Source organism: Electrona antarctica (assembly GCF_951216825.1).
Source record: "Electrona antarctica genome assembly, chromosome: 11".
In the NCBI taxonomy this organism is placed as follows: domain Eukaryota; kingdom Metazoa; phylum Chordata; class Actinopteri; order Myctophiformes; family Myctophidae; genus Electrona; species Electrona antarctica.
Window position 1 is genome coordinate 35874787 of NC_136792.1, and position 20627 is coordinate 35895413.

The 20627-nt window shown below is 41.2% G+C and overlaps 1 protein-coding gene across 1 annotated transcript in view; it reads right to left on the reverse strand.

The window, feature by feature from the left end:
* Positions 1 to 20627, reverse strand: part of dync2h1 (dynein cytoplasmic 2 heavy chain 1) — a gene marked incomplete at its 5' end in the record, with an annotated part of 668232 nt that overhangs the window by 18132 nt on the left and 629473 nt on the right. The window contains 2 exons of the mRNA XM_079513540.1: positions 2351 to 2460; positions 17362 to 17451. Coding sequence (XP_079369666.1) covers positions 2351 to 2460; positions 17362 to 17451 — 200 coding nt within the window. The remainder of the gene's footprint in view (positions 1 to 2350; positions 2461 to 17361; positions 17452 to 20627) is intronic.

Here is a 20627-nt window from a genome sequence, read left to right on the forward strand (position 1 = left end):
TGTGTGTGCCCCCATGACATCATGTGGCAGCCAATCGAGTCTATGGACTTTTTACTATGACATAGTGGGTGCCCAGTCTTTGGGCAGATGTGTTCCCAGATTTAGTCATGCCTGACACAGAACTCCATATATGGGCATAGAAAGGCAGTCACAAGCATTGCTTTATTTAGGGATAAAAAGGACACATAAATGAATGTGAAAAGTAAGGGGATGTAGCTCAGTGGTAGAGCGCATGCTTTGCATGTATGAGGCCCCGGGTTCAATCCCCGGCATCTCCACAGATTTTATCTATTCTATGTTAGTGTTGATGAATTGACCACATTGGAAACCAGCTCCAATGTTTGTTTGTGTGTTAAGTGTACTGCCATACTGTTAAATACTTTAATAAAGTATTCAGTCAATCAGTAAATCAGTACAATGGGTATAATACCAAATTGTGCCGACTGTTTTTTCCAATAGAAATATCCTAAACATTGTATTGTGAAAATCAGCACTTTTTCCACCCAAATCACTTATACAACTTAACAGCACACCGGTCAGTTGACTTAACCAAAGATTGTCTATCTATGAAGATGCACAAACTTCATTGGAGCCAGTGAGCCACTATAGGCGCAATGGACTACAAGTCCTAATGGTCTCCTAAGTAGGCATGGTTTGCTCCTCCCCAACCTCCCCAACCCCCCACCACCCTCCCCCTCCCCTCTCCCAGGCTGACAACACTGACAACGTCATGTGGATGAGCACTGAGAGCATTATATGGCAAATGTCATGATTCCCATTTTCCAAATCAGACCCCATCAACCAAGAGTCTATGACAGTTGTGGAAAATGATATTATTAAGCATTGGGACACACATTTTATTTTACTTTTAATATGTCCATTCGTTTCACGTTATAATATTCACATATTCACGTATTCTCATCTTAAATATGGGGCCAGAGCCCCCTATGTGACGTCCGTCAAATTGCAGATGGACAGAGAGACTCTTCCGGACTCCTCTCAAATCTTGCGAGTTTGTAATGCTGCGATAAAGAAAGGTCAATAAAAAGTAGATTTCTCCTGATTTGTCTCGCTAAAAGAAGCCATTTTAGTATGAATATCTTAGTGTGCCTTGTGATGATTGGGTCGAGTATTTAGTTCAGTGGCCATGGAATGGTTAAGGAATGGTTCATAATCTGTGTTCACGTCTCCCATTAGAAATAAATAGACTCCAACCTGCTTCCCGTCTCCTAAAAAGGCGTGCTTCCCGTCTCCTAAAAAGGCCAATAACAAGTTGGGACCTCTTGCTATTGGCCTCTTGGACTTAACTCACAAAAACATATTGAACATCCTGTTCAACCTTCAAATTAAAATCATCTGACAATGTAAACAACTACACGTGCTTACTGTGTGTATGCGCGTTCTTGCACGTGGCTATGGACAGCTCGATCCTCCGTTCTTCACTTGACGTGCAGATTTCCCAGTGAACCTGACCACTGAATGTACCACTATTCTTATAGGCTTCCATCTTTATCTTTATGTGTTAAAATATTTTTTAACACACTTTTAAATTGACTGTAGGCTATTTAGTATGTAATGCCTGTAATCACAAGTAACGGGTCCATTCTTTGACGGGAGCTGCGGGTCTGGTTGGTATTTTGATATAATCACGGGTAACGGGTCGATCTACAGATCTGATTATTGACAGGCAGAGCTGGTGCGCAATCAAAAATGGTCTGTATTAATAGCCCCCAACAGTGGAACTCTTAAAGGTGTGTGTGGGTGGGGTGAGGGAGCTCTGATCTCTGTTTGCTGAGTGACGTCCCTGTTCTGCAGGATCATACCTAAGACACGGGGTATTAGGTCAAATGGTAGAGCGCTCGCTTAGCATGCGAGAGGTAGCGGGATCGATGCCCGCATTCTCCAAGGAGCAATTTGAATATTTGCAAGCCCTGCATGTCCAGCTCTGGTTTTGTTTAGGTTTGTTGTCATCTTTACATCTCAGACGTCATGTGGCAGCCAAGTCTATGGACTTTTAATGTTGGCTTTAAGCAGTGACGTCATGTGGCAGCCACAGTTGATTTAATTTCTCTAGAACAGATTCCGCACTACAAACAGCAGAGGGCGCTGGTTTTGGCACTGTTTTTTTCTGTGTAGGACTGTGAGGTAGCGGGATCGATGGCTGCATTCTTCATTAGGACTTAAAGACCTACAATGAGTGTGCAAATGTAGTACTGCGAGTGTACAGAAAGTCTACAAATGTAACTAAATGGACCGTACACTTAAAGATGGCTAAATGACCACTGACCAGTGAGTATTTTAGCATGTGTACAACACGTGTGGGAGGAGTGTGTGTGTCTGTGTGTGTTACCTGGCGGTCTCCTGTCTGAGAGCGTTGAGGAACGTATCAGGATGGAAGAGGTCTGATAGGTCCAGAGTGTCTGACAGCAGGTCCTTCTTCTCTGCACGCTCGACCCAGCTCTAGATAAACACACAAACACACAGACACATGCAAACAACAAATAAATGCTTCAGCAAGTTACACATGACTTTTTTAAAAAGGATGAAATATACAACTAATTCAACCAGGGGGGAAGCAAAACAATGAGGACTAATGCTGCGTTCACCCTTAGATCCCGAAAAAGTGCCACTTTTCACCCCCAACAAGAAAACAAAGGGGTGTGAAATGTCCAAAATTACGATCTTTAACGACTTCATCCCTATCCTTAGTTTTAAAAAAAAATGGGTGGTGGATTTATAAAGCGCCTTTATCCAAGGCACATTCCATGCACAGTCACACATCGATGGCGGTGACACCAACCTGCTCATCGGGAGAAATCAGGGGTTCAGCATCTTGCTCAAGGATACTTCGATAATAAATCTGGGGGAGCCCGGGTTCGAACTGGTATCTTCGATCCCAAGCGGCCACTATACCCCTGAGCCACTGCCGGTCCCTTGTGAATTAGATTAGGTTCCCAGTTCAATCTCTGGCTTTCCCTGTAGGTTAGTGTCTAAATGTCCTTGGACAAGACACTGAATCTCACTGCTCATGATGAGCAGGTTGGCGCATTGCACGATTTCCTCCAATGTCGGCGTGTGAATGGATGAATGTAATGCAAATTGATTGTAAAACACTTTAGGGAGAAAGGCACGGTTTACCGTTTTTATTTACACGCAGATAGTTCACCAGCACACACACAATGGACACAATAATTGAATTAGAAACATCCCATCATAAAATCACAGCTATACCCAAAACTGTGAAAGCGGGAATCCACAGATAACGGCAATGCACTGAATTGACCTGCACTGAGTTCACTCTCCTGTGAAATTTCCAACAAACAGAACGGAGGCGGTTCTGAATTCCCAACAAATGTGAAACTAAGCCATACATAATACATGAAATTAAATTTTAATTTATCTCCGGAATAATTCACACACGAAAATCGACGTGTGTGTGTGTGTGTGTGTGTGTGTGTGTGTGTGTGTGTGTGTGTGTGTGTGTGTGTGTGAGCATGTGATTGAGTCAAGTGTGCGTTAGGGAGAGGGATAGGGGGGGAGGTAATGGAGAGAAAGTACTGTAGCTTGAAGGAGACAGGGTGAGAAAGTCAATCATAAAGTGGCTTTTACAATGCTTGAGGTCCTGTTGTCCCTTTATCACCATAACACATCAGCAGCAGATAAGACTGATAACAGTGTCTGCACCCTCAATTAACACACACACACACACACACACACACACACACACACACACACACACACACACACACACACACACACACACACACACACACACACACACACACACACACACACACACACAATATACCCGTCCCAGGCAGGCAGTTATAATACTATTGTTTATTAGGACGCTGGCACCACTGTCACACCCACTCTTCAGCAGGGCAAGCTAACACAAAACCAAGCTGCTTTCTGTTGTGAAGGTGCTAATGGCTAATCACAATTAGCATACACATTGCATGTTACACTCCAACACTTATTTACAGTACAGAAACAATACACATGCATATTTACCTCTTGCAGATCAATAAAGTTCACACTACTGGATAATTGGTCGTCAAACAAGGTTACAAAATGTTCTCCACACAAGATACACAGAACTAGTGGTGCTAGAAGTGACTTTTCACTCTGTCTGTCTCAGACTCATTGATTGTCTAATTTAGAACACCTGTCTCCACTTGGGACTGGACTCCTGGTTGGCTCTCAATTAAGCACAGACAAAACAAAAAAAAAACACTACATTGACATGCTGCTGCTGACAAGCTAGGCTGTGATACACACATGTACTGGTTTAATTGAACATATAGACTCTGCATACATTATAATGTTAACTCATTTTGTATAGATACATGGCATATTTCCATTTATTTTACCCATGATATACCCACATAGACCATGTTTTTATTTATTTTTTTACTTCTTTTCTTTCTTTTCTTTTCAAACTTATTATACTATTTGTATAAGCTTTGAATGAATAAATGCAATGTTACAATTATGCTATGCTTGGTGCTACAATGGACTGGCAGACACTGCTAGCCTGGCTAATAAGCCAGACTAATATCACACAACACTGTCGCGGTATATCAGTCTGGGCTGGCTCCACTTGGATTTAATTTCCCGTCAAACATTTTCTCTTCGACGCAATTGGTCAGAGCTACTGTCAGTCAAAGGTCTCAAGCATTGAACGTCACTGTACCAAAGCCCGCCTATATTGCATACCGTGTCCCGATTGGTCCGACCTGTTCTCTGCTGTAGGAAAGAGGCGTGCTACTGAGCCTCGCCAGACCGTAATCCGCTGGTAGGCAACTTTTTTTTGCCAACGGCTGATTCGGTCTGGTTTATTAACCAGGCTAAGACACTGCAGCTCATAGACACCAATGCATAGAAGAAATAATGCATAACAAATGCATTCATTGTAACACAGTAACGCAGCATTACTGGGATTAATAACAACAATAATATCACTGATTTATCAACTTTAATGAGTTAAACTTTGTTGCTGGGGAAAGTAATATTACAGAAATGTACTTATTAACTCGCCCAACACGTTATTTAAGGTCACACTCACACAGTATGCTAATGAGTACAACAGTAAATTAACTTATCAATCACTATATTTTAACTGCCCTGTAAGCAGAGTAACTCTGAGCACACTGTAATGAGACATTTCCTGCCTCAAAAGCACTTTCACATTATACATCTTGGGCTCCATCTTGTGCCACCCTTATCCCTAATCTTATTTGCCATTTTTTACTATTGAAAAGTAGTGCCGCACTATGAACTTTTAGATCAGCTATTTTATTTATTTTTTTACACATTGACTGCCAAGCACAGATTATTCCGCCATTCCATGTGGTCTTTTCAGTTTCAGTGTTTTACGATGGATGGCGCTCTTTTCCTCTTCAACAGCATCCCTATCCTAGCCGTCATGTAGACAGCACTATAATTGCATTGTATGTAGTCATAGCACATCATAGTACATATGTATAGCATAGTATAGTATATATGTATAGTTTATATGTATAGTTTCATTATATAGATATTCCACTGTTACGTTCTTAGCTTACGGTACGCATGTTTCATGATAAATGCTTTTTTATGTGATGTATTCCCATGCTTTTTTTGTTCTTGCTTAATGTAAATTGCTCTGGATTAAGAGCGTCTGCTAAATGCCTAAATTGTAAATTGTAATTGTATAATTGGTGAACATTCAGTGAAAACAGCCGATCTACAAGCTCACAACGTGTCTGCAATGCGACACTTTGTGAGCTTGTAGATTAGCTGTGTTTAAAAAAAGAACAAAGCCGTTATAAAATGATAAAATGTCATCATGCATCATCACTTTTGATAAGGAGGGCAGTTTGCTCCTAAGCGTGGCGGGCTTTGGAGGTCGGCTGAAGAGCAGTGCTGACAAATAACAGGCAGTATGAGCAAACATCTGATGCAATCTCCATTATAAATGGATCCATCTGCAGCCCACAGTCTATCTCTATTGGCTTGAGAGATAAGAGTGGGTTGAAATGTTATGCCGAGAATAAATATAATTTTTTTATTTGCATGATGTTCTTGAAATCCCAGGCAGTGGTTTTGTTGACAGCCTGATAGCTTAAAATAAACACTGCTGTTTTACAATTATGAGGCCTTGACAAAGATATTATTAGTCGTATTCTCTCTTAAAAAACAAACACAATGTAAATACATGTAATGGCTTAGGGTCGACGACAGAGTACAGCATCTTGCAATGGGTCTGGTCCACAAGATTCGATACACCACCAAGATACCCATGTACCTGTCTAGATACTTCCTTAATGTTAACAAAGTCCACACCCACAACACCAGAGGGAGTGCAACGAACCATGTACAACCCAGATTCGGCACAAACAAGGGACTAAATTATTTTCGCTCCTATGCCACCAAAATGTGGAACGCCCTACCAACAGTCATTAAGACATGCGAATCCCTTGACTCCTTCAAAACCGCTCTCAAAGGGCACCTACGGACGGCTGCAATTCGAAACTGGCCCCCGTAAATATTTGAAAAATATCAAAAAATCAATGTTTATATCACCACTGAAGTTATCCTGTTTGGAGTCATTTTAATAAAACATTTTCACCACCAATGAATATGCTGTACATTTGATGACTATGAATACAGATATCTAATATAGATATCTTCCATCAGATAAGAGTGGGTTGAAATATGTTATGCCGAGAAAGACCTAAAGCGTCGAACCGTTGGCATGAAGTAAAGTAAGTCTCTTGTGGAGCTCTAGAAACAAATGTGCAGATGTTTCGTCGTCCACTTTGAGAATAAATATTCACATATAACCCTGCTTCAGTTCCATCCATCAATTCGGACGGCCACCCGTCCACCACAGACTGGCACAGAAACTCACTTTAAAACACACACCTGGAGAGCTTTGGGCAGTATAGCCTTGTGTAGCCACTTCCACAATCTCCAAATACTAAATTTAAGAAAGAAAGAAAGAAATAAAAAAAGTTTTTGTAGAAAAACTAAATCAAATAGATTTTTTTAAATAATATATCTACTTGGTCAATATGTTTGATTAACCACTTTACTTAGCTCTACAACATTACCCTAGCTTGTAGATCGGCTATTTTAGCTATTCTTGAGAGCTTTATTTGCTACTACCCCACTCGATGCCAAATTCTGATTATCTAAGGGATTGTACTATCTAGTCCTATAAGCTCAACTGTACTTAAAAAATTGATTAGTTTGATTAACTGTTTCACTGCTAGAGTAGAATGAGTCTTGCCTGAAATATATCCAGTTAAAAATAGCTGTGTCCTGCTGCCCTCACTGTGGTGTGTATGCTTAGACAGCCAGAGGGATATCTGGCGCTGTGGCTTAGTTGGTTAAAGCGCCTGTTTAGTAAACAGGAGATCCTGAGTTCAAATCTCAGCAGTGCCTTTTCCTAGTGGTGGAAAAAGTACTCAAAGTTTTTACTAAAAGTAAAAGTATCAATCCTGATCCATTATTATAATTATTATTATTAACATATCGTATAGTTTGACTTTGTATCGTATCGTTTTGAAATGCAAATAATCAGTATTGAATCGTTTTGCAATGCAAATAATCAATTGTACCACTACTAAGCACTTGTGCTTAGTAGTGTCTCTTTAAGAAAAGAGGGGTTTAATTACTTTTCCATTCCATATCGCTATACTTTTTTGCAGGTTTGTCCATATGTGTTCAAGTATAATGTATATATTTGCCAGATAATCACTGTTTACTTTATATCCATAATAATAAATGTTTCCCTTAAAAAACCTGCTCTATCCACATGTTTCACACAGATGTCATGTAGCCTAGTTACTGTATCGATTTTAAATCATTGAATCGTATTGCCAGAATTAACCAATATCGTCCATGTATAGAATCGTCAACCATGTATTGTGAAACGTATCATATCGCTGTTAAAATGTATCGTTACACCCCTATCCATTACAAGTCCATTACAAGTAAAAGTACGGAATTCAAAATGTATTTGAGTAAAAGTACAAAAGTATTGGTCGCATTGCAATGCATTGTGAACTTGTAGATTGGATATTTTCAAATTGCCGAAATGTATAGGGCTGAAGTGTTTAATGTATGTTTTGTAATAATAATCACAATCTACAAAGTAACTAGTAGGCCTAACTGAAGGTTTAAAATAATTGTAGTGGAGTAAAAGTACAGTATTTGCTAAGTAGAATTAAGTAAAAGTACTTAAAATTGTAACCCTGCTTCAGTTCCATCCATCAATTCGGACGGTCGCCCGTCCATCACAGACTGGCACAGAAACTCACTTTAAAACACACACCTGGAGAGCTTTGGGCAGTAGGCCTATAGCCTTGTGTAGCCACTTCCACAATCTCCGAATACTAAATTTAAGAAAGATAAAAAGAAAGTAAAAAAATAAGTTTTTGTAGAAAAACTAAATCAAATAGATTTTTTAAAATAATATATCTACTTAGTCAATATGTTTGATTAACCACTTTACTTAGCTCTACAACATTACCGTAGCTTGTAGATCGGCTATTTTAGCTATTCTTGAGAGCTTTATTTGCTACTACCCCACTCGATGCCAAATTCTGATTATCTAAGGGATTGTACTATCTAGTCCTATAAGCTCAACTGTACTTAAAACACTGATTAAATTGATTAGTTTGATTAACTGTTTCACTGCTAGAGTAGAATGAGTCTTGCCTGAAATATGTCCATGCAGTTAAAAATAGCTGTCCTGCTGCCCTCACTGTGGTGTGTGTGCTTAGACAGCCAGTGGGATATCTGGCGCTGTGGCTTAGTTGGTTAAAGCGCCTGTTTAGTAAACAGGAGATCCTGAGTTCAAATCTCAGCAGTGCCTCAAAAAATTTTTTTTTAAATAATATATCTACTTAGTCAATATGTTTCATTAACCACTTTACTTAGCTCTACAACATTACCCTAGCTTGTAGATCGGCTATTTTAGCTATTCTTGAGAGCTTTATTTGCTACTACCCCACTCGATGCCAAATTCTGATTATCTAGGGATTGTACTATCTAGTCCTATAAGCTCAACTGTACTTAAAACACTGATTAAATTGATTAGTTTGATAAACTGTTTCACTGCTAGAGTAGAATGAGTCTTGCCTGAAATGTCCATGCAGTTAAAAATAGCTGTATTATATACTATATAGCTGTGCTTAGACAGCCATAAAGATATCTGGCGCTGTGGCTTAGTTGGTTAAAGCGCCTGTTTAGTAAACAGGAGATCCTGAGTTCAAATCTCAGCAGTGCCTTTTCCTAGTGGTACTCAAAGTTTTTACTAAAAGTAAAAGTATCAATCCTGATCCATTATTATAATTATTATTATTAACATATCGTATAGTTTGACTTTGTATCGTATCGTTTTGAAATACAAATAATCAGCGCGTCTGATCCAGTATTTACAACACTACACGGCTCAGAAGGCTGTACGGTGCTCTCTATTCTAACCAATCAGAAGTGTCCCTGCAGTGCATGTGACTGCAGTGCACGTGTCGTGTACACGCTCGCCCAGTGCCCAAAACAAAGTCATCATTTACGTCTACTCTGCTCTGTGTTCAGTCAGTGCGTTGATGCTAATGCTATGCTATATAGTAGTCAGCAGCAGCTGAGCAGCAGCCGCATGCATAGCGTCTGCGGAGCCCAAAGAAACTTTCTTAAATCCGCACAATTTAATCCCAAAGAGATCAGGCACTTCGAGGATATGGCATTATTTTGACGTTACAGACGTCCAACAAGAGAGTTTTGTGCAAGACATGTCATGGTACAGCGACAGTCAAAACATCCCGCGGCAACACCACAAACCTTCGCATGGCACGGGCGCTGTCCTGCTGTCCTGTCCCCTGTTTATTTTAATGCTACATTTCGTTGTCGTCCCCGATTCTGGTGAACCAGTCCCCATTGTGGTGCATGTACATTTGTAATGATTTGTCTGAGCGAGGTCCGCGAAATTGTACCGAGATCCGCGTAGAGCCGTCATTAAAAAAGAGCTTACACCAGGACCCGTGGTGGGAAAATAGCCGGCCAACAAGCTCATAAACATTAAAGTTAAAGTTATGAGCTTGTCTTAAACCTCAGACAAAATTATCTCTAATAATTGATAGCCTAATTATGTCATCACATCTGTCAAAATGTAGCCTACACTTATGCAATGCATATTCTTTTATTTGGTTAAAAAAATCCCACCCGTGTGAAGTGAGGGGCGCTCTTATCATCGTACATCATCATGACATAAAATAGACACTAGCCCCCTTTCTGAAACCAGCTCCTCGCCACTCGCTCTACACACTTGCCCTCGATATGCGCGTTCACGCGAGGCTGCGCCATATTAAGTGTCGTCCGAAACCAAGCAGCCTTGAGTGGAAGTGGCTTATAAAGCCCTCAAGAGCGAGTCTGTGCCGATCTAGACTCGATTGCCTTGTGCAGCCCTGCTCTGTGTCCGCATGGAAACCGCGACCTACAAATGTAAGAACCACCACAAATAAATGATAAATAAACTCCTCCTAAACAATCGTCATCTGATGCAGAATAGACAATGCTCCAACTGATGTTCACAAGGGCTCTTTATTTACTCCACCGTGAAAAAACTATAAATGAAACCACAAAAACAAAACAACTTTTAACACAATGATTTATAAACACCATGTATGTATATGACATGTCATTTTTGACAGTCACGCTGTATTTCCTTTTTCCATATTAATGAAATCCACATGTCACACAAACATACACGATGCAATGCAATATAACTGTACAAACAAAATAACAGGTAACACAATTGCATGATGGTAACCATGGCAACGAATGGTGTCTGGTTCCTGTTTCTGCACAAGGAGGGCGAGTGTATTTCCAAACAGTTTTTTATACCCATGCACCCTAATCAAGGGAACTTGATTCAGCTGGAGGGGAACTTCCTGACGAGGGAACCTCCCGAGAGCACTTCAAGTCAAGGGACTGGTTTCAGAAAGGGCCTAGGCCTACAGGTATGTCTTTGCTCAGACACTGACATAAAATTGTCAATGGGAATTTAATGTTTCTGTAGGACGGAAAAATAGCTGTGTCCTGCTGCCCTCACTGTGGTGTGTGTGCTTAGACAGCCAGAGGGATATCTGGCGCTGTGGCTTAGTTGGTTAAAGCGCCTGTTTAGTAAACAGGAGATCCTGAGTTCGAATCTCAGCAGTGCCTCAAATAGATTTTTTAAAATAATATATCTACTTAGTCAATATGTTTGATTAACCACTTTACTTAGCTCTACAACATTACCCTAGCTTGTAGATCGGCTATTTTAGCTATTCTTGAGAGCTTTATTTGCTACTACCCCACTCAATGCCAAATTCTGATTATCTAAGGGATTGTACTATCTAGTCCTATAAACTCAACTGTACTTAAAACACTGATTAAATTGATTAGTTTGGTTAACTGTTTCACTGCTAGAGTTGAATGAGTCTTGCCTGAAATATGTCCATGCAGTGTTAAAAATAGCTGTGTCCTGCTGCCCTCACTGTGGTGTGTGTGCTTAGGCTGAGCTCACACCTTTCATGCAATTCTCTGCTCGTTGGATGCTCGTTGGATGCTCGTTGGGTAGTGTCATGGCCGTCCCTCCCTAGATGCATCCATTTCCCACAAGGCTTTGCGGGAAGTGGGCGGTGCGCTAGAGCGGAATGCGGAAAACAACAGACCCACGTTTATCTGCGTGTAGTTTTTGGTGACCAATACGGCGATATGTGGAGTTGTACACTGTCATAATAAAACGGATGGCTTTTTACATACAGAATGGGGCACTGGCTTGCTAAATGAATCAAACTTTCTTCGAAAGACGTCATCCTCTTCTGAACAAGCCAACACACAGAATCAGTGCCTTTAAATCTGGTACTGATCGTTGAAATGACTGGAGACAGCCGTGCGTCATTTCATCATCATCATCATGTCCACACCCAAACGCAGAAACGCATTGAACACAGGATAAAATCACTGCAGTAGCAGGTTTCAATATTGTAGGCTATATTATACTTGCTTTTATATTTACACTTATGAGGTGCCAATCATATTTTTTAATGAAGGAATAAGTACCGCATTTTAAAAGCCACCTAAATTGTGAGTGGAAGTGGAACATGTTTCTTTCATTGTCTGTCAGCATGTCACATGTCACAAAATCCCGACTCTCGACTTTTCTCAATTTAAAAATGATAGACACTTTACCATTGCTCTGGCGACTTGGCAAGTCCTGCACATAAATTAATAGCAGAGTCAGACCTATAGAAGTAACAAGTTGTGAGCTTGTAGAGTGGCTATATTTTCGAGCTGTATAATAAATGTCACGTTATAATGTGTAGGCTGGCTAATACAAGTTCACGCGCGCACATTGTCAGCATGTAGGCACAGTGACATGCATTCAATGGTGCGCCCTTAATTACCTAAACATGAGAGAGATGTGCCATATACGCACGATGCGATTCCATTCACACCTCTCTCTCTCTCTGCACCCTCTCTCTCTCTCTCTCCTCGCATGACCATGACCATGAAATGGAGAGCAAAATACAGCACGATATAGTTTCACATGCGGCTATGCACACACCACGCATAGACTTGTTGGTGTAGGCTACTGCGCAATGGCATTTGGCCTGGGTCCTTATTGGTAGGTTAATATCCACAGTTTATCCGTAGCGGTCCGCAATGAACCTATTGTTCAAGCTTCGCACTCCAATACAAATTAGAGTGTATAGGCCTGCACCACAGATCATATAGGCTGCATGGCTAACAGGACTTGGGCACTACCCATCTCTCTATATCATTTGATAAAGGCATATTAAAAACATGACTTGTACACCCAATGAAAATATAAACTTCACAGAATATATACCACTTCGAATTATAACAATCGGTTGAAGATTATCTGAATATCACACAAGTAAAATATCAACTTTTTTGCGCAACGGGCCATTGCGCTGAGGACTGGCAGTGTTTTACATATACTTGAGGACCTCTGCTTGGAACGCGCTGCATGTGGACGCAACACTTGGATACACGGAATGACGATAAACATTTCACAGAATATATACCACTTTGAATTAAAACAATCGGTTGTGCTTAGCACTCGGCACCAATGCAAATGAAATAGTCCGCACTGGACTATAGTAGGCTGATATATTTATTATTGGATGCAGCAGAGCAGAGCCTTTGCTCACTGCAGTTGATGCAACATAATACGTTTTAAAGTTGTTAACAGTGATATATAAACATGAACACTTGGATAGATATCTGTGTAGTTTCCATGCAGGCACAAGCTGCATTTCTCACCTAATTATAGTAAAAATGATATGCGCTAATAAGCGGTGACATCATCATTTCTCAAAAGCTCTGTCACTCTCCAGTCGGACTTTTCTGCGGGGCTCAGGAGACTACAACTAAACTCCGCCCATTGGGATACAAAACAGCCCTTCTCTCCTATTGGTTGGTGGTTAACCCCACCCTCTGTGTTGGGTGGACGTTGGGTGGATGTTGCGCCTACAAGCTGTTGTATGCATAGATATATGGTTGGCTGTGTGTTGACTGCCCCCCCTCCCCCTCATACAACACAATGTTGGGTCAAAGCACGTGACTCCCATTGGTAATACATTGGGCGGCCATGACACTACCCAACGAGCATCCAACGAGCATCCAACGAGCACAGAATTGCATGAAAGGTGTGAGCTCAGCCTTAGACAGCCAGAGGGATATCTGGCGCTGTGGCTTAGTTGGTTAAAGCGCCTGTTTAGTAAACAGGAGATCCTGAGTTCGAATCTCAGCAGTGCCTTTTCCTAGTGGTGGAAAAAGTACTCAAAGTTTTTACTAAAAGTAAAAGTATCAATCCTGATCCATTATTATAATTATTATTATTAACATATCGTATAGTTTGACTTTGTATCGTATCGTTTTGAAATGCAAATAATCAGTATTGAATCGTTTTGCAATGCAAATAATCAATTGTACCACTACTAAGCACTTGTGCTTAGTAGTGTCTCTTTAAGAAAAGAGGGGTTTAATTACTTTTCCATTCCATATCGCTATACTTTTTTGCAGGTTTGTCCATATGTGTTCAAGTATAATGTATATACATGTATTTGCCAGATAATCACTGTTTACTTTATATCCATAATAATAAATGTTTACCTTAAAAAACCTGCTCTATCACATTTCACACAGATGTCATGTAGCCTAGTTACTGTATCGATTTTAAATCATTGAATCGTATCGTATTGCCAGAATTAACCAATATCGTCCATGTATAGAATCGTCAACCATGTATTGTGAAACGTATCATATCGCTGTTAAAAATGTTAAAAATCGTTACACCCCTATCCATTACAAGTAAAAGTACGGAATTCAATTGTATTTGAGTAAAAGTACAAAAGTATTGGTCGCATTGCAATGCATTGTGAGCTTGTAGATTGGATATTTTCAAATGGCCGAAATGTATAGGGCTGAAGTGTTTAATGTATGTTTTGTAATAATAATCACAATCTACAAAGTAACTAGTAGGCCTAACTGAAGGTTTAAAATAATTGTAGTGGAGTAAAAGTACAGTATTTGCTAAGTAGAATTAAAAGCACAAGTAAAAGTACTTCAAATTGTACTAAGTACAGTACTTAAGGAAATGTACTTAGTTACTACCACTGGTCTATTCTCTCACACCCACAGGTAGAGATAAGGTTTAATCTGGAACCGCATTCCTGGTGTTGCTATTCACACTCTCAAACAGGTTGTGTAACATGTGGCGCTGTGGCTTAGTTGGTTAAAGCGCCTGTTTAGTAAACAGGAGATCCTGAGTTCGAATCTCAGCAGTGCCTTTTCTCTCCCACCCACACACGGAGATGTTTAATCTGAAACCACATTCCTGGTGCTGCATTTCACACTCTGAAACAGGTTAGTTAATATGTGGCGCTGTGGCTTAGTTGGTTAAAGCGCCTGTTTAGTAAACAGGAGATCCTGAGTTCGAATCTCAGCAGTGCCTTTTCCCTCGTACCTGCAAATGGAGATAAAGCTTGATCTGAAAACACATTCCAGGTCCTGAATTTCACACTCTGCCGGTATCAAAATCAACTTTTTCAATTAAACCGCTTTACGTTTTGGCCAGTAACTCTTGAACAGTAGGTCGTACAATCAACTTTCAATGATTCTTTGAATCTCTTTGCACAAATCCCAAAACTATTTTTGCCACTATTCAAATTTTCTCATGCAAATTGGTACACAAGATGCATCAGATTCTATTCTGATTGGCTATGATTGGCTTCCAAAATTAGCATATTTCCAAGTTGGCTGCCATGTTGAAAATTGCCACCAACATGGATTTTTCAAGTGGCCCAATAGTTCATTTTGATCAGTAAGTTCTGGAGAACAAACATGCCGAATGTCATGCTTTGTATCATAGTGTGCACAATTCTATAAAACTATTGTCGTTAGCCGCTCCACTACATTACACTTTACCAAGGGCACCAAACACTGTAAACACATATCACTTTAAGGGTTCATTTTGTGGCTGTCTAGCAGAAACCAGAAACCATGTTATAACTTTTTGTGTTTTTTCATAAATGAATGCCCTACTTGATCTTACTACAGCATCACACAAAAGCATCAAAAGTAGTATAAGCCAAAACATGGATCAAAGCAACACGTTTTGAGTTTGTAGATCTGTTACTTTTGAATTTGAATCCTGAAAAGTAACAGGTTTGGACATAATGAGGTTTCCACGTGACAGAGACAAGTTCCTGGTGTTCCAAGGGGGTGTACGACGATAAAGATAATTTGGGGGTTGCTGAGGAAACTTCAGGTGTAACCCATTCAGGGTTTTCTTCGTCTTACTAATTTCTTACTGGAAAACATCACCATGGTAACATATGCTGCATGCAAGCGATCAATGTGTATAGCACCAATCAATTTGTTCCCGTTTCCCGTAGAGCTTGGATCATGGCAAATTCTTTGACTTTTTCCCATTTAAAAAAATATATGATATATGAGAAATATATGAAGTATAGATTCTTGTCGGTGGGAGGGAGTTGTCTCAACGGCAGGCAACTTATCAAAGCCATTTAATTGTGCTTTGTTTCTTTGATCCACACCAGAGTTCAAATGAGCCTTCAGACCAGCACAAACAAACTCAACTATATATCCGACGAAACGCTCCAGGGTTTATTTAAAACGAATAAAAATGTCCAGCTGTGGACGTCACCTTAGAATAATATTTGCAGTAGTGTAACTGAACAAAAAAACGGCACAAAATGGCATTCATAAAAGTGCCGATATGCTCACAAGTATAGTACAAGCATCAGCTTGTGTGTGTGTGTGTGTGTGTGTGTGTGTGTGTGTGTGTGTGTGTGTGTGTGTGTGTGTGTGTGTGTGTGTGTGTGTGTGTGTTTCAAGGTCACTCGTTGGGCCCGGGTTGAGTTAACAACAGGCTAACGAGACACACACAGACACTGCTCGTTTGCATATAACATATTCCACTGCCGGGAGAAACGCATGGCGAGGGTAATGGAACATATTCACAGAGAGAGAGAGAGAGAGAGAGAGAGAGAGAGAGAGAGACACACACACACACACACACACACACACACACACACACACACACACACACACACACACACACACACACACACACAGGGCAGGGAGTGATGTTCGCAGACAGACAGACAGACAGACAGACAGACAGACAGACAGACCCATCTGTCTCACACATATACCCACAAGTGTGAATGTATTCAAGTCACTTTCATATAAATAGCTTTGTGTGTGTGTGTGTACACATGCGTGCGACCAGAAACGTGCTCGTCACCCACAGTGGGTTCATGACCGATGGCTTAATATATGCAAAGGTGCAAGATCAGTGTTAATCATTACCGTGGGGACAGAGAGGAGCAATGCATGATGGGTTTAAATGGATTGGTGTGAATCGTTAGGTCCATGCTGACGAGGGCAGGCCTGCTGCAAGCACCCGGAAGAGCTCTATTGATATCACTGTTGTCGGGCAGAAACCTCCCATCTCCGTCTTAAGTAGAAGATCTACAAGCTCGAAAGCACCGTCTTTTGAGCTTGTACATCTGCTACTTTTGCATTTGAATCCTGAAAAGTAACAATTTAGGACATATGAGGTTTCCACCCGACAGAGACAATATGATGAGGTCCCCCCTTCTAATAAGGGCTGAGGTCGTCAGTCATTTCCCCATCACCCTACTTTGAATTGTAAATAGGCTTGACCGCTAATTATCCCCGCTGTCTTTGGCAGAAGACAGAATTTGCGTACCTCACAGGTAACACTTCTGATGCTGTGTGTGTGCATGCGTGTGTGCGTGTGTGTGTTACCTGCACAGCGATGGCCTGTGTAACCACAGCTCTGAGGTACTGCATGGGCTCCTCTGGCCCCTCCCACTTATTCTGCCAAGCCAAGGGACACTGAAAGAGAGAGAGAAAGAGAGAGAGAGATACTCAGTCTAAGGTGAAAATAAATCACTGCATTGTGTGTGTGTGTGTGTGTGTGTGCGCGTGCGTGCTTGTTTTCTGATGCAAGTTGTCCCTGTTGAGCACTCTCTTTAGGTCAGTTTCCTGAAAAACCTATTTTGCTTTATCAGTGGTGGTCAATCTTATTCATGTCAGGGACCCCCAAAATGATGTGCATTTGAACTCCATCTCAAAACATTTTGTTCCAGGGACCCCCCAGAAGCAAAGATTTGAGTTAAAAATGTCCGCATATAAATCTAGAAAAAGTGCCCTTCTGGGTACAGGTCTCCACCAGGAGGATAGGAGTGTGTGTGCTGTTTGGCAAAATGTTTAGGAGTAATATAAACTTCTTTTTTTCAACAATTGTCTTCATTTTGTTGAGGAAATGCAGAGCCAGATCACTCATAGCATCTCTGAGGATAGAATTCTGGATGAGCAGGACATTGCAGCCTGCCTTCATCTGGTGGTTGTATAACAGGGCAACAACAATATTATAACATGTAACAGTATATTAATAATGCTTAGTAATGTTATAAAGATGAATGGCATGCATTATACAAATGGCAGGTTATTGACAAAGATGTGTCATTGTAATGGCAAAACAGTGGCCTTGCTATTCACATAGTCTATTCACACAGTCCATGGAAGTTTCAGATACAAAATATAAACAAGAGTGTTGCACATAAATGAGCCTCCTGGTGGCGCTAGAAAAGGCAGAATTGAAAAATGTGTGTACACAATGTTTTGTGCATACAAAGTTTTTGCAGATCGGTGCATGTAAAGACGTGACTTGGCCTGTTATATCGCCACCATGAGGCTGATTTCCAAAAAGTCAAGTGGCATTGCTTCCTCAACCTAGTGGGAATATGCGTGCACAGTTTCACTGCACTGCACGGCCCTGCGTTCATGATTTGCAGCATTTTGTACAAAATGGGGCAGTCTTGAAAACCTTGGAAGGGAATCTTAGCCAATCAGTGTAGAATCTGAGAAATCCAACAGACTCGTCGTGATCACATGACTACAGAGATCATGTGTACCGATTTGCGTGAGAATTGAATTAAATCTGTGCGACTAATATAAACAAATGTGTTTTGCAGAAATCGGCCTCATGGTGGCGCTATAACTGGGAGATGTGGAAAATGCAGGGAATTCTTTTTGCCATGGCCTCTAGGGAGTGCGTATAAAAGTTGTGCACAGATCGATGCAGTTATAGTTGCAATCAGGAGTTGACCTGTTATAGTGCCACCGTGAGGCTGATTTTGAAAAAAATATGTGGCATGTCGTGTGTGTAATTTCATGGAAATCACTGTGTTTGTAATTTGTGGCATTTTGTTTGAAACGGACCAATCATGCAAGCTTAGCCAATCAGGATGGAATATGGGAAATGGTGCAGATCCATGTTGATTATATGGAGATAGTGTATACTGAATTGTGTGATGTATGAATAAAATGTGTACGCGTAATGTACAGAAATGTGTTTTTGCCAAAATCGGCCTCATGGTGGTGCTATAACAGGCCGTTCAGTGTGTGTGCAAAGTTTGGCATCAACCGGGTTAACGGGGCCAGAGATTAGCTGGTAATGGACGGACGGACGGACGGATGGACGGACGGAGTGCAAAACATACTCTCTCCCCATGCCTTCGGACTGGTGGAGACAATAATATGTATACATATATACATAGCTCTAGAAATGTAATGATAAAGACATCACATGTGACAATGTCTGCATTTTCATCTCACACGGCTCAGTAGTCCTAGCGGCCGGTATGTGACACACGCCGATCGGTACACACCAGTGCAGCACTGAGCCACATCTTCATGTACAGTACCGTATCAATTATTTGCATAAGAGAGGATGACGCATGGCTAAGAAAACACTCACTCCTGGGCACTTCACCACCTGCAGTACATGAAGTGATTACAAAGTGAGTACGGTACACTCTGTATACTTGAAATACTTCAGTATTGTATGAAGTATTTGAAGGGTGGGGGCAGTTAGGTCTAAGTGCTTTGCTCAGGGACACTTTGACACATAGACTGGCAATCATGTTCGTTGACTGAAGCTTGTTGTATGGGAGTTCTAACTGCTCCAGACCGTCGGTGTCCCCGACGGCTACAGCAGCATGACTGACTCACTCAGTGAGTGTCTGCTGCTTTCTCTTGGCCGGAGCTCTGGATTGATCCCTTTGAACTTCAAAGGGGTTTTGCACTGAATTGATTAATTTGGCCATAATAGTGTCAAACTCGTTAGTGCTCAAATACAGCAATCACTCTGATGCATGTCAGAGGGGAGGGGGAAGGGGGAGCGTGTTTACACACACAGCCTTATCTAGTTTAACCTGACTCCGCCAGATTGCGGCAGTATTGAGTTCACAAGTTCTCTCCTCCTGCCTGCATCTGGGCTCTCTCAAGCAGAAACGATGAACAGGAAGCAGTGGGACAAAAATCATAATCATAATTTCGAGTTGTAGTCCTGTTAGGTTGTGTTTACATTTGCGCTGTGGCACAGCTTCAAAATGTCACCAGTATTGCGCTGATCCCGCCTCTAGTGGCCACATACGGCCGCATATCGCTCTGGTCTGATTTAGATTGGAGTACATCGTCTCTGCCCGAGAGGGACCAGACTCTCCCTTCTGGCAGAATTAAAATGTTGTCCAGCAGGGGGAGTGGTTTCACAGGCTATATTTAGTTTCCCTTTAAAAAAATACATATACATGCCCACAAGTATGAATGCACGTACGTACGTACGTACGTATGTACGCACGCACGCACGCACGCACGCACGCACGCACGCACGCACGCACGCACGCACGCACGCACGCACGCATACGACCATACATAATTACATACATAACACACCACACCATATGTCCACAGCTAGATCTATTGAAATAAGAGCCAGGGGGCGTTATTATTATCATTATCAGGTATTACATGTGTGCAGAATAATGCAGGAGATTGGTGCTGTGGAATGGATGCAGCTCATTGTAAAGCTTTTTTACAGAAAGGCTGCTAGGATGACATGTATTACAAGCAATCACTAATAGTGCACATTCTTTTTTCCTGCCCAGCCAAATCACGCTGTATAGTTAACAGCTGAGGTTGACAAAGAGGCCTATGTAATAGCAGGT